Source organism: Penicillium solitum (assembly GCF_028829755.1).
Source record: "Penicillium solitum strain IBT 25940 chromosome Unknown utg000001l_segment0_segment0, whole genome shotgun sequence".
Lineage (NCBI taxonomy): Eukaryota > Fungi > Ascomycota > Eurotiomycetes > Eurotiales > Aspergillaceae > Penicillium > Penicillium solitum.
Genome location: NW_027072121.1, coordinates 889,997 through 903,080, shown reverse-complemented (window position 1 = coordinate 903,080; position 13,084 = coordinate 889,997). Strand labels below are relative to the sequence as shown.

Here is a 13,084-nt window from a genome sequence, read left to right as displayed (position 1 = left end):
TCCTCTCTCTTCTAATTATTTGGGTACAAAGCACCTTCATTGGCTACTTTGATACTGACTAAGCTAACATGTCCATATCTGTCGAAGCTATCATCGCAATCTTTGCTCTATTTGTCGCCTTAACCATTGTTTAGCTCTATTTGGAAATACATAAAGAGATATCAGAGTACCCAAACAGGTACTGATCTCATAACACATCACTTGATAAATTCTAACATTTGCATTACAGCTACCCCAACCATGGCCCTACTTTTGTATACTACCGCAAATCACCCACACGCGGCGCTACTGGCTAATCAAGTACGGAGGCCCCACTATGATAGACACGGTATGTATATAGCCTTTTACATGAGACTTTTTAGCAACTTTACTAACTCCCAATGCTATACTATAGTCAATATACAAATGCCAGGGGAATTCTACTTTGAGCGGACAATTGTTGTTAAAAACTTTCCTCGATGAACGGGAATGAGCGACTGGGAAACTTCATGGGATGCATTTGGGGGGAATTTTGGGATAAAAATGTTCTGCTACATTTTGTAATCTCTATAGAATTTATGCCTGTTGACCACCTACTACATTATGAAGCTACCCTGGTCGTCTTCTCCTACTTGTCCCGGCGATTGATTAAGTATCAACCCGTGGGCTCGTCCGAGCGGAAGAGTCGGCCCGGCCCGGCTCTTTTTGTCACTTCCTATTGGCTGTCGCTATAGATCATTCCATAACAGGCGTGAAGCCAAGGAAGCCTACGGAGTACGTCTCTCTCACTTCTTCTCGCTTTGATAGAGGAAACGTCCAATATAATTGTTCACGTCATCTGCTTACACGAGTAATAATATTTAATATTTGTCCGCCCTCGCCACACCACTTCCAGTCCTGAGCTTAAGGATAAGGAGGGCAGTCCCCAGTAAGTCAATTAAGTGTGCTAAAGATTCAGGCACGGCCTTGAATGATGGAAAACAGCATAAGTTACCAGTTATTTATTACTGGAACTCCACATCTGCCTTCCCTGATCCCAGCCTCTCTCCTTGATAATAGACTATGAACTCGTTAGAAGCCCCAGAAGGCACCATCTCGATTTCAAACGACCATTTTTTCGCCCGCACGCCATCCTTTCCCACAAAATCAGGGAGAGAATTAAAAGGAATGTGCCGGCGGTTAATGTGTACTGTGCATAATTTATTGACCTTCGAAGTGCCCCTGGATGGTGGATTTTCATCATCGCACTGGAAAATTTCCATTTCGTAGGGTTTCACGAACTGCTCCTCGTTTGCATGGCACTGGTACCAGTCACGTCGAACAGGTTTTGCTTTCGAGACATCCCCACCCTAAGATGAAGGTCAATAAAGACTGTCATATATCCTCATAGTTGGAACCGGGGAGCGACCTTCTTCATGTACCACTCCATCTGGTTCCCGGCCATCCAGTTGCCTTCCACTTGATCGTAGTATTTATCCTCCGTCTGGTGTATAGCAAAGTTATACTCTGCGGCGTGCTTGATACCTAAGCTTTGTCGTGCGATGGTTGGCACCACGGTAAGGTGAGAGCCAGCACCGCCGTGTCCGGCTAAAAAGCCTTTAACAATGGCACCACGGCAGATAGCCGTACGACTAATAGACATAATATATTAGCATACTGCCTAGATATCATATTTGGGTAATAGTAAGACTTACGGCGCCATGCCCATGGATTGTATAATTTCTATGCCCTGTTGCTTGTACTTCGCCGATAAATGATTGGAGAGGTAAGGACTGCAGCCAAGTCCACCGACAAGTATGACTTGCTGGTAAACTGTGAGCATCAATCCATAGACAAGGGGTATTCATACTAACCTTAACCGGAAGACCTTTCTCTCGAGTTTTGCTGAGTTGCTGGTCAACGAGCACCTCGATATCAGCGAATACCGAGGTAAATGCCTTTTGAATATCGGAGCTAGATCCATCAGCCTTGGGCTTAGGGGAGGGTGAATAGGTGCGAACCTTGAGAAGTGAATTCGCCCATTTTTTATCACAGGCTTTCTGGATTCGTCAGTAAGCTCAGCACCCTGAAAAGCCTCGGCAGGAACAGAAATAATGACTTCTCGGCCATCGGTGTTCGGTTTGTACGTCAATTTGTAACCGGATTCCCACTGGTCTTTCAGGATAGACTTCACGCCTGTCGGGCTAAGTTTGTTCCATTGCCTTCCCAGACGGTCTCTGCAGAGGGTTTCGAACGCCTCATCAACAAAGATACCACCACAGAGACCACCTTTGTATCAGGCATGTTAGCTACCAGTTATTAGCAACAAATACTGGGAGGTGAGCTAATTACCAGTCCCTATCACTGCTTCATGCATCTCGATTGGATCCAATTCTCCAACTCGATAGGTGATGAGATCCTGCAAAAGTATAGTTCATCAGCACGTAATATCTAACGTCGCGTCTGTAGGCTCCAACATCCACTAACTTACCACAGTGCCTCCACCAGCGTCGCAGATCACATAAACATCATTGGTCTCAAGGTCATGCTCATGGCCACGTTCACAGAGTGTTACAAGAGCGGCTGCTTCTGGCTCTGGGACAAAGGTGAGGGTCGTAGGGCCAATAGGACGGGCTTGTAGAATGCCAGCTTTCTTTGCAGCCTCTTCCATAGCCTTGCGCGCATAATCCTTCCATATAGCAGGCACAGTAATGACAACATGGAAAGTGAGCGCGGAAATGACCGACTTACTACGAAACCTGTGAATTGTTTCCATAGTATGCTCCCACAATAGTCGGAGGTAATCCGCGACCAAGTCCGTCGCCGTTTTACCCGTCTCTCGCATCAATTTGCGAGCGCGCAAGAGAGGTTCAGATTGACGCTGCTCTTCGGTCATGTCTTCGTCGCGTAAGAGCAGGAGCTTGAACCAACGCACAGGGTCCCCGTCGTGTGGGATACCATATCCCCACATCACTTTTTCATCCTCGTAGAGCAGTTCTGTAGGTGCCTTCGGTTCCTCTCTCGCATGTTCGGGCCAATTGCTGATGATATTAATTTCATCTCTCTCAAAATCTTCCACCGTTGCCCATGCCACGCCTGAGTATCTGCACTTCTGTTAGTATCAACCGATATGGGGATTGTACATTGGGTGCTAACGTGGTTCCAAAATCAATTCCGATGACCAGAAAGTCGTCTAGGTCAGATTGCCTCTTCTTCTTAATTTTTCCAACTAAGCCTCTGAACCCTCGTTCATTACGGACTTGCGAGGTTTTTCGTAAAAAGCTCTCTTTCTCTCCGGATTTTGGATTTCCCTTTCGGAGAAACATCGTGTGCACTCGGGGTAGTGGATAAAGATTGAAGAGATTACTTAGACTGGGTGTATTAAAGCTAAAATAGTAAACAGAAAAGCATGGAATATCGTGGGCTTCGAATATAAATTTAACCGCTCGGGGTCACAACCTTTGTCACATGTACTTCCCAGATTCGGATCAGCTTGCCCAATCTACATCTTATTGCATTATACTAGCGTGGAGAGGCTCATGTACCATCTGCTAGAGCTAGTACGTATCCATACTGTTTAAGCGTAACACCTGCATATCTACAAGCAGCCTGAATTGCAATTCCCAATGTGATGGGAGTATACGTCTTAGGGTTCTTGGCGCTTCTCTTCATTCGGTGGTTAGATTTCAGTGAGGCTCAGCGGACATACCGGAGTCTATCTCATAGGTTCCAAGGTTAACGCCTGGACCTTAATTTGCTTTTTCGAACATACATAACATTAGCGTGTAATTGTGGTGTATGCTACCACCCCCTCTCCTACTCCTTTCACTACGTCTACTTCGTACCTTCAGGGGACTTATCGTGGATAAACTACTCCGTACCTCGTACAGAGCACTAGCGTTTACCAAAATACGGGCGCGTATTCATTTTGGGGCGCCATGTTCACCTGGGTGAAAGGGAGTGGCATAGGATCGGACCTCACCTCAAGAGTCGGGAAGATAACACGGACTCAAATGATTTGTCTGTATTGGATACTAAGCTGTCCGCTGCTCTGGTGTGCTCCGTGTCAATAATCTTCTGATCGCTAGTGGTATGTCCTGGGTTGTCACACCCTCCCCATCACAGGAGCTGTGGATTTTGCGGCTGAGTACGGACATCGGGAGTACTCCGCAGGTACTGACTAAAATCACGCTCTATCCCCCCCCCCCTTCTTCTCACGGACTCATTCGCATTACCGCCGTCACGGCTATCACTCAAAAGCATGGCAGATATAGTGTCGGATTTACCACCAGTTCCTCCAAAATCCTTGCCTCCTTTACCTCCAAGGGAGGTTCCACGCGATGAGGGCACCTTGCTGTCGAAGCAAGCAGAACTGGCGCCTGATAGGCGTTATAGTTGGGAAACAACCGACGATTTTAGTCCACCTGCCTCGAATTACGCACCAATTGCGACTTCGCAGCCTGCAGACCAGGTTCCTTCTGTGGAAGACAATGCCCTCGTCCAGAAACTAGCAGAGACGGAGCGCGACCTCAGCGAGGAGAGGCGGACACATCAGCAGAAACTAGCAGAGGTGGAGCACTACCTCAGCCAGGAGAGGCGGACACATCAGCAGACCGCGTTGAATCTGAGACAGAAAGAGCAGACTGCAAACGAATTTCAACAATATTGGCGGGACGCGATCAACGAACTGAACCGATATCTACGTCTGAGTCATGGTAACAGCCAAATGACCGATGATGTCTTGGTACAACATGTAAATCATCTGCGGCAGAGTATAATGGAATTTTCAGCGCAGTACTTCAGCGACAAGCTTCCCAGCCTCAAGGCCATAAGAGACAGACATAGCCTCTTTGAAGAGCACATAGCAATATCGCGGAGTGAATGGGAAGGCTATATGCGCTCTGCCAGCTTGCGCGCGAACTTCATCCAGGCCCTTCTGTGGGCTTTCATCAATGGTGAGATATTCGGCAAATTCTGCTGGATGACAGACAAGTCGGGGTCAAGCGTACGTCATATGTACGAATCATTCGGTCAGTATTATGCGGCTTGAATCCCCGTCCAACGTATAAAGCTAACGTACATGTTCCACAGGCCAACTCTACGAGGAATCGGAGGACCTGGTTCCAGATGCACGACAAAAGTGTAGCATGTGGCGAGCAAATACATGTAACCTGATGCTCGACACTATGGAATTACAGCGGGAGGAAGTTTATGACGATCGACCCGAATGGGTGAAAAGGATCGTTGGAACTGTCACCAAGCTCCTATATCCATTCTCGCGAGAGAAACCAGCCACTATACGGGACAGATTGCAGGAGTTATTTGAGATGAGTATAGGTCTGGACCAGGCAATTAGCAGACAGGTTGCCATGGTTACCTGGGACTTTGGCGCGCAAATACCCGGCCCATTTGACCCAACACGCATGGTACTCGAGGGTGGATCTCAGCCGACTGGTGACAATCTGGTCGCGAGGCTCGTACTTGCACCAGGTCTCCTCAAGCGTGGTAGAGCGTCAGGGGACAGGTTTGACGAGATAACACAGGTCTTGAGTACGGTGGTCTCTTGTGAGCTTCCGGCACATAGGGTGGCCAGTGACCGATCTCCCGGGGGTCCGAGTGTCAAGCCCAACTGGTTCAATAAGCGCAAATGATTCCGGATTCGATTTATGGATGACTATGTTCTTTCAACGCTAGTTCTAAAATCTTAATTGAAGCTTCTCGACAAGGATAAGAAGAAACATTGAATAACAGAAAATGAATTGCTCTAATGCGTATGCAGAGGGATGTTGTGGATCCAATGGGAATTAACACACCCTTCGCGCGCGCAGTCGAAACCGGGAACGTTGATGCTGCTACAATGATATTCGAATCTGGGGCTATGGTGAATACGGAGCACATGATACCAATTTGGATGTACAATCCCCTTGCTGATTGGACCGACTTGTTGCGGGCGCTTTGGTGTCACCTGGGCCCGAGGGAAGATATCAACAGATCTTCGGTCAAGTTATTCATTGTGCTAATCTATTCTTTTAGAAAAGAAATAAAAAGAATACAATTGTTATGAGTATTTTTCTTCCATTGGAAAGCTATCTGATATTTTTGTCTTTTTCATTCTTTTACTCCAACCCCAAGCAAATACCAGCATTCCATAAGCAATCTCGTAAGCAAATGTGTAAGAAAGCAATATCAAAATCCACCTTCTCCTCGAAATCATCACTTAGATCATATCAACAATCTCATCCTGGATCGATGCAATAATAGCCGCAGGTGAACGCTGATCCCGCATCTCCTTCAACTGGAGTCGAACCCACTCGGAAGCCTTGCCATGCACAAGTTCCCAAACAGCCCTCGAACCCGAATGTTTCTTCCGCAGCCATCCCATTGCGAGCAGGGTTGCAAGAACAGTCGCCTCTTCGGCATGCGGGAACCCCTTCTCAACCTGCCGATTGACACTGCGGTACATCGTGGCCAATTTGTTGATGGTTGAGTTCATATTACATTCTAAGAACTCGAATAGTTCGTTCGACCACATCCAGCTGCCTTCAAATGTTTGCAGTTGAATAAGCTCGTGCATTCTCATCTGCGGGGTTTTCGTCGAAGTAGGAGTCGGGGTTGTTACAACTGGTACCGTTCGGTGCAGCATGGCACCAAGCCTTGGGGCTGCAGGTGATGCAGTTGATGCATGAAGATTCCTGGGGACTCCAGGTTCCATGGGTGCAGGTGCTGCCATTTTGGCTTGCATCATACGCATTTGGACTGCAGGTACTGCGGTTGTGCGACACAGACGACTCGAATCTCCAGGTCCCATGGGCGTAGAAGATGCTACTTGGTCGCTAGAAGTGTCGTGGGGTCCAACATGCCTAACAGATGCCCGCATCTGGACGACACAATTATCACCCACACCACCAGCACGGCCACCACATAAACTACCTCGGCGATTACGCACACCACCAGTGCGTGTAGGTCCCGGGCCTAAGAACATAAGAGGGTCCGGAGTACTCGAGAACCTAACAGACTGTGCCACGGGAGAAACTCGCTCGACGACATGTTCTCTTGGGGTATGCTGTTGGTCCTGTTGTTCTGAAGAAGAGCTATTCTCTTCCAAGGCCACGAACGAGCAGTACTTCCCAGTAACCTGGAACTTGATTCCCAGGCTCTGGCATTCACGCTCTACCAGTCTCTGCTTTGTGTCGGTGTGGAACTGTTTAAATTTGTTTTCTTTCTCGTCCTTGGCATGGGACAGCCAGCCGTGTCCCTCTTCGAGCTCGATCACGGCCTTGCGCGAAGCCAGTTGGTGAATCGTTTTGCCGGTTCCGATGTCGCAGATTGGAATTCGCAGCTCCAGTGGACTATCGTTGGAAGTGGCAGTGAACTTGAGCGACTTGGGGATTTTCTCGGGCGAGTGCGGGTCCATAAGGAGGAAGACATTTGTCCTGATGAACGGGTACAGAGGTGGGATGTTGTAGGGAGCTCGGATTGCTCTTGGAGGGGTGATAGTGGGAAGGGTTTCAGCTGCTCTCCTTTCGGAATCGACATTTATGTCGGATTCCTGGAAGTTCTCGTCGTACAACAAAATCGGCTGCGATGAGCGCTGCGATGGGCTGCCTGTTGTTCCTTCCATGTCTCCATCTCCCTCCTTCTCTTTGCCCTCCGTCTCACTGTCGGTAAAGTTCTCAGTATCGCTCACGAAGTCGAACTCACGCTCTGTCTCGGTGTCGTATTCAACTTCGAGCTGGAAGTCGTGGATATGAGGGGTCAGGGCACCCTTGAGCATGCGGACGACCTTGCGATCGAGTTCTTCGTACTCCGTAACCGACTGGCAGAATCCATTTCCAGCTCTTGCAATTCCCTCAATCAAAGAGTGAGATGCTGCTTTGCCAATGCCGAGGGAGAAGAACCGAGCAGTGTTGTCAGCAGCCTTTTCGCGGACGAAGTCGAACAATCGGTCCTGGTCGTGGATCTGCCCATCAGTGAGGAGCAGCACGTCCAAATCTTTGAAATTAAGTCGATTTTGAACAGTTGCCATGACTGCTCCCCGCATCTCCGTGCCACCCATATTCGCTTCGACAGTGTCAACAAAATCCAAAGCTTGCTTCAAGCTGGATGCATCGTACACCTTGCTCGTTGGCCACATGAAGGAGTAGTGAGATCCGAAGGAGCAGATATTGAAGCAGATACCGACAGGCAAAGACTTCAGGAAAACTTGGAGTGCAGATCTCAAGGTTGGGATTTTTTGCCCCATGCTCCCACTTCTGTCAATGACAAAGACCACCTCGGGACTAACAGGTCGGAGGTTGAATTTTGGCACGAGGGTTGCCATCAGGGCTCGTTGGTTAGGGATGGTTGGATGCCTTTCAAGCAATGCGCAGGGAGTATCAAGCCCATCCGCTTTGATGAGAATGACAAAGTCTTGTTCCAGAACTACGGATGTGTTGTTCTGCTGAGGAATGACAGAGGCAGATGCTTGCGATGGTTCAAAGGTAGACGGTGTGGCCGGTGTAGAAGAAACGCGTCCGAGAGAGACCTTCACCCGGTGGCTTGGGGATTCCAGCTCTCTGATCACCAAGCCCTTCTCCATCTGAACATCAACGGTGATACGCATTCCTTTGAGGGTGGCTGGCAGACCAAATAAAGATAACTGGGTTGAATCATAAGACGTGCTAGTTCCATAGCGAGGAGCGATGGTGCTTGGCAGTGTGTAGCGAATTCCATCAGTCTGAGAGTCTTGTTTCAATTCTCCCACGAAAGTGATGTCAACGTTAATCTTTCCGTGAGCGGGGACATTGCCGAGTCGAATGACAAAAACGTCATTCATGGAGGTGTGGTCCATGACAGCAGCAGTCTGATGTTGAGCCACCGCATTTTTGTAGTCAGCATTGGCTTGTGACTTAGACTTCACCTTGCTGTGCAGGAGACGAGATCCAACCTTGCATTCAAAGCCAACAACACTAACGCCATCGTAGAGAGGGAAGTGGTAGGATATCTCTTCGATAGCCCTGTCAGATGGGTTGACAAAGGTCTGTGTCAAGGTTGTACGGGCCGCAGAGGAGAGGATAGTTGCATGGGCCTCAAGTGAGACCTGCGGGAGGTACTGAGGCTGCTGGTTATCAGGATCGTACCAAAAGCATCCACAGTAGCTAGCCATGATGGGCTATCAGGCTGCAGTGAAACAAGGACAGTAATGTGATGTGAGATAAAATGTGAAGTGTTAAGCACTAGTTTTGATAGATTTATCGAAGATGAAGATGAAGATGAAGAAGAAGAAGAAGAAGAAGAAAAGAAGAGAGGTGCAAGCAAACCGCAAACTTAGTTATATAGAGCTGTTTACCTAATTTGTACATCTGCCGCAGGCATCCAGGAGCCACCCGGTTGCTGCCTGTAGTTCAACAAATGCTTATTTTGACAAACAATATACTTTGGAGATAATTTTATAATGACTCATTTGATTCACTAGTAGATAGTGTCGGGTATACGATGACTGAATTACACTTTGACCACTTGGGCAGCTGTAGATTCTGTCTATTAACTACAAATTCCGCATTTTATATGGCCAAGCACATGCTATTAGTCAAAAGTGTCTGTGTTTCCAAGGGTAGAGTCAACATATCTTCATTTGTAGTGGATTTATGAATCGTCCAGGTATAACAGACAGGAAAGAGTGGCTGCTTTTCGCTGAGCATATGCATTTGGCTATAGGTCACTTAGAACAACATAAACCTCTCGCAATCTACTATGGACCATCGAGGGTACTACGCTCAGAGTTATCAATTCCATACTTTTAAGGCCATGCCTCGATTCCAATGATCAATGTTGCAAAGGCAGCTCGACAACCTCAGCTGATGATTTCATTAAAAAATGTGCTACTACCAATTAAGTATTCACCATATCCAATAACTTTTACAACCGAAACAGCGCCTCGCCAGGCGCCCAACCAATGCCCATATCATACATTCCACATAGACCTCATGAATCCCACTGAAGCCTCCGTATCAACAAAAACTAAAACTGTACACACAATTACAGCTTGTACTGCAACAAGTTGCCGACCATCTCACGGGCAGTGATGCGTGTGGTAGCCCACAAAGTCGGGAAGTCCAGGGTGCTGGAGAAGGTATCGGCGTAACCGAAGAAGAGCATGGGAGGGATCCAGCCACGGGCGTACTCAAGCGCAAAGCAAGACTCATCCATCTTGTACTGCTTGACCTCGCCGCGGACCAGGTGGTGCACGCTACCGGCGGGGTAGACCTCGGGCTTGAACTCGCCGGGGACGTAGGCGAGCTGGGTACCCTGGAGGATGTTGAAGTAGTCGTCGGCGGTGTGGCGACCAGTGTGGCCTTCAGTTCCGATGGCGGTACCTGCGGATAATTGAATGCGGTTAGAAAGGGGAAATGAAATTGTGGTAGACTTTGTCGCGGATGCAAAACTTACCGAAGATAATCAGGTACTCGGTGATACTGGCATGAATCACGTACATGGCGCCCATGGCGCCGCCGGCGTTGTTGAATACCCACTCTTCCTGGGTGCTCAGGTAGTTGGGGCCGACCTTCTGCTCCAGCTCGGCGACAATGAAGTTGACTATGGAGCGAGTATCCTCGCCGTGGGCGCTGATGGCGCGCTGAGACACATCGTGCAGGTGCTCCGGGTCGAAGATGTAGAATTGCTCAAGGCGCGCATCGAGGTATCGATAGACGGCGGAGAACAGGGCCAGAAAAATGGCGAGGTAGCTGAGGGTCTTGAGGGAGAAGCAGCGGCAGCGGCAGCCGGAGCTGGAGCTGGATGACTTGGAGGATTTGGAAGGCATCTTGGGAATTGTGGAAGGGTCCTGGAGTAGCAAGAAGAGGCAATCGAGCATTTAAATTTAATTTCAGCCCCTGGCGAAAACCCCGGAGTTCCACCCGGGTGGGGCATCAAAGCAAAACAATTGATTAATAGTTAAACACCCTCGCTTTGGTTCAATTCATTACTACAAAGTACAGTCTAGATCAATTCCTTGCTCGATTATGTCTCATATCTTGCTTCAATACATGCACCTCCCATGTACTGGATATCTAATTTGTAGAGTGTTGGTGTAGTTTGAAATGTGTTTGTAGATATGTTTGTACATGTTTGCATTGTTCATTTTGGCTGACACATCAACAGCCCATGCCGGATGCTCGGAATCCGAATTGGCGTCTCTTTCATTGGCCAATTGTCCTCGATATCCCCTTTCGTCAATGATGTTGCCTACTCCATGCATTGCACGATCTAACACCTGGGCATATATGCCGTATTATGTCCCGAAAGTTGTACCACCAGCTCAGGACATAATAGAAGATATAATGGAGCATAAATGATCAAACAAGTATATAGGGTGGGAAGGAATAAAGGTGTGAAGCTCGCATATATATAGTCGTGATAAAACATATCAGAGACGAGATTGTAGCCGTCCATCCGTTTCAGCAATTCTGAAAACATACTTGACTGCACTTGCCTTCCCAGCTTTCAGATCGTGCAGAGCACGCTCTATCCCTTCCAAGCCCCCAGGAACGACTTCATAGGGGTGACCCTTGAACCAACCTTTGGACAAGCCTCTTGCGAAGAATTTGTACATCATGGACCCAAAATCCTCGTCATTCAATGCACCGACAAGCCGCTTTTCTCTTTTAATTCCTGGGTAACTGGAAGAGTGAACTCTCCCGACTTGGGTATATGAGAGCTCCACGCTATCGGGTATGGTCTCATACTCCTTTCGCGCCAATACGACGGCGATTTTGCCGATATGTGCATCCAAAACCTTTGTCAGGTTCTGATAGCTTCCTTTTCCGGTGACAGCATCGAAAGCATACTCGAGTTTTTCGCCGTCTCCCAGCGCTTCGCGCAAACTTGCGACAACTGCGTCGTCGCCATTGCGGTAGTCAACTACAGTATCCCCCTTTGACCGATCAATGAGAGTCTCCACAAATGACCCACCCTGGCCAGCCACACATATCAATGGGTGTATGTTGGATAGAGAAGCTAGCTTGACAGCAAAGGCTCCCACCGCGCTCGCAGCTCCGTAGATGACAAGAGGGAGTCGGTTTTGGGCAGGACGCCAGGGAAGAGGTAGGTTAAGTCTCTGATATAACCCGAGGGCGGCAGTCATACCAGCGAGTGGGATGGTAGCGGCTTCTTCGAAGGAAACTTGTTCAGGGATGTGGAATGTAGTATCTGCGCGCCCGACTGCATATTCGCCATAGCTTCCATGTGGACTTAGCATCTCATGGAAGCTGGCAACTCTATCGCCTGGTCGGAATTCAGTGACGTTACTGCCGACTGAGTGTACAATTCCGGCTATGTCATCGCCTTGATTGATGCCAGGGACTATGGGCAGAATACATCAGTAAATCTTCCAATTTGCTGGTAAAAAGAGAATCGTGAACTCACATCGCTCGGCCACTGCCCAATCTTTGGGATTGGACCCAGAGACATGCACTTTGATTATAAGATGGTCTGGGGTTGGGATTGTTGGGAAGTCCACGTCTTGAATCGTGACTTTGAGGTCTTTTGACACCACCGCTTCTTTCATTTTAGCGGTGTTCGGTAAACCAAATTTAGATATATTAGAACTGAAGATTTGGCGGCGAAATTGATGTATATTTTGTTTGAATTGAATTTCCCCGAATACCGACTCCACCCCTGCCGAGATTCAACCTTGGGAAATGCAGGTTGATTACATATCATCTATTCCGTACCTAGGTAGACATCCCTCCAGGGGTGTTTGAATCTAATCAAAGTTAGTATTTAACTACACGAAATATTCATAACTTACTATTTGTTTTAGTAGCATAGTTACTACAAGTTTCAGAAGTGTGTTGAGAGCATCGATGGCATCCTTAGACAAGTTCCCACAATTCACGGAACCCGATCGCCAGAGACATCAAACCTTAGTCTTCTAACTATCATACTCCATGAGGCCTAAGGGACGGAGTTGGTTTAACAGGGCTGGTACTGTCACTAGTATAGCCTGTAGGTAAATCTTCCCCGGTGCCTTCTTTGAGTGCGTTGTAACCGGTGAAGACGTAGACGAGAGTAGGAAGCATACGTTGTTTGGGTCGCACTGTTGGGGGCCTTTGCATATAGTCTTATCGCACCTCTCCGCACTTGTCGA

The 13,084-nt window shown here is 48.1% G+C and overlaps 5 protein-coding genes across 5 annotated transcripts; 1 reads left to right on the top strand and 4 right to left on the bottom strand.

Moving 5' to 3' along the window:
- Positions 1–983: 983 nt before the first annotated feature.
- N7455_000361 (Hsp70 family protein) lies at positions 984–3,284 on the bottom strand (the record flags this gene model as incomplete). Its single annotated transcript, XM_040952261.2, has 8 exons — positions 984–1,328; positions 1,388–1,610; positions 1,674–1,783; positions 1,833–1,932; positions 1,980–2,247; positions 2,311–2,377; positions 2,450–3,062; positions 3,115–3,284. 8 exons carry the CDS (start codon positions 3,282–3,284, stop codon positions 984–986), a joined length of 1,896 nt encoding a protein of 631 aa, XP_040817447.2.
- A 935-nt stretch (positions 3,285–4,219) lies between these two features.
- On the top strand, positions 4,220–5,609 carry N7455_000360 (uncharacterized protein; the record flags this gene model as incomplete). Its single annotated transcript, XM_040952058.2, has 2 exons — positions 4,220–4,988; positions 5,050–5,609. 2 exons carry the CDS (start codon positions 4,220–4,222, stop codon positions 5,607–5,609), a joined length of 1,329 nt encoding a protein of 442 aa, XP_040817114.2.
- A 566-nt stretch (positions 5,610–6,175) lies between these two features.
- Positions 6,176–9,103, bottom strand: N7455_000359 (VIT and vWA domain-containing protein; the record flags this gene model as incomplete). Its single annotated transcript, XM_040952396.2, has 1 exon — positions 6,176–9,103. One exon carries the CDS (start codon positions 9,101–9,103, stop codon positions 6,176–6,178), a length of 2,928 nt encoding a protein of 975 aa, XP_040817197.2.
- Positions 9,104–9,975: 872 nt separating this feature from the next.
- Positions 9,976–10,759, bottom strand: erg2 (C-8 sterol isomerase ERG2; the record flags this gene model as incomplete). Its single annotated transcript, XM_040952199.2, has 2 exons — positions 9,976–10,313; positions 10,387–10,759. The coding sequence occupies 2 exons, from the start codon at positions 10,757–10,759 to the stop codon at positions 9,976–9,978; spliced, it is 711 nt and encodes a 236-aa protein (XP_040817175.1).
- A 603-nt stretch (positions 10,760–11,362) lies between these two features.
- Positions 11,363–12,502, bottom strand: N7455_000357 (zinc-binding alcohol dehydrogenase family protein; the record flags this gene model as incomplete). Its single annotated transcript, XM_040952395.2, has 2 exons — positions 11,363–12,297; positions 12,361–12,502. The coding sequence occupies 2 exons, from the start codon at positions 12,500–12,502 to the stop codon at positions 11,363–11,365; spliced, it is 1,077 nt and encodes a 358-aa protein (XP_040817367.2).
- Between the last annotated feature and the right edge of the window lie 582 nt (positions 12,503–13,084).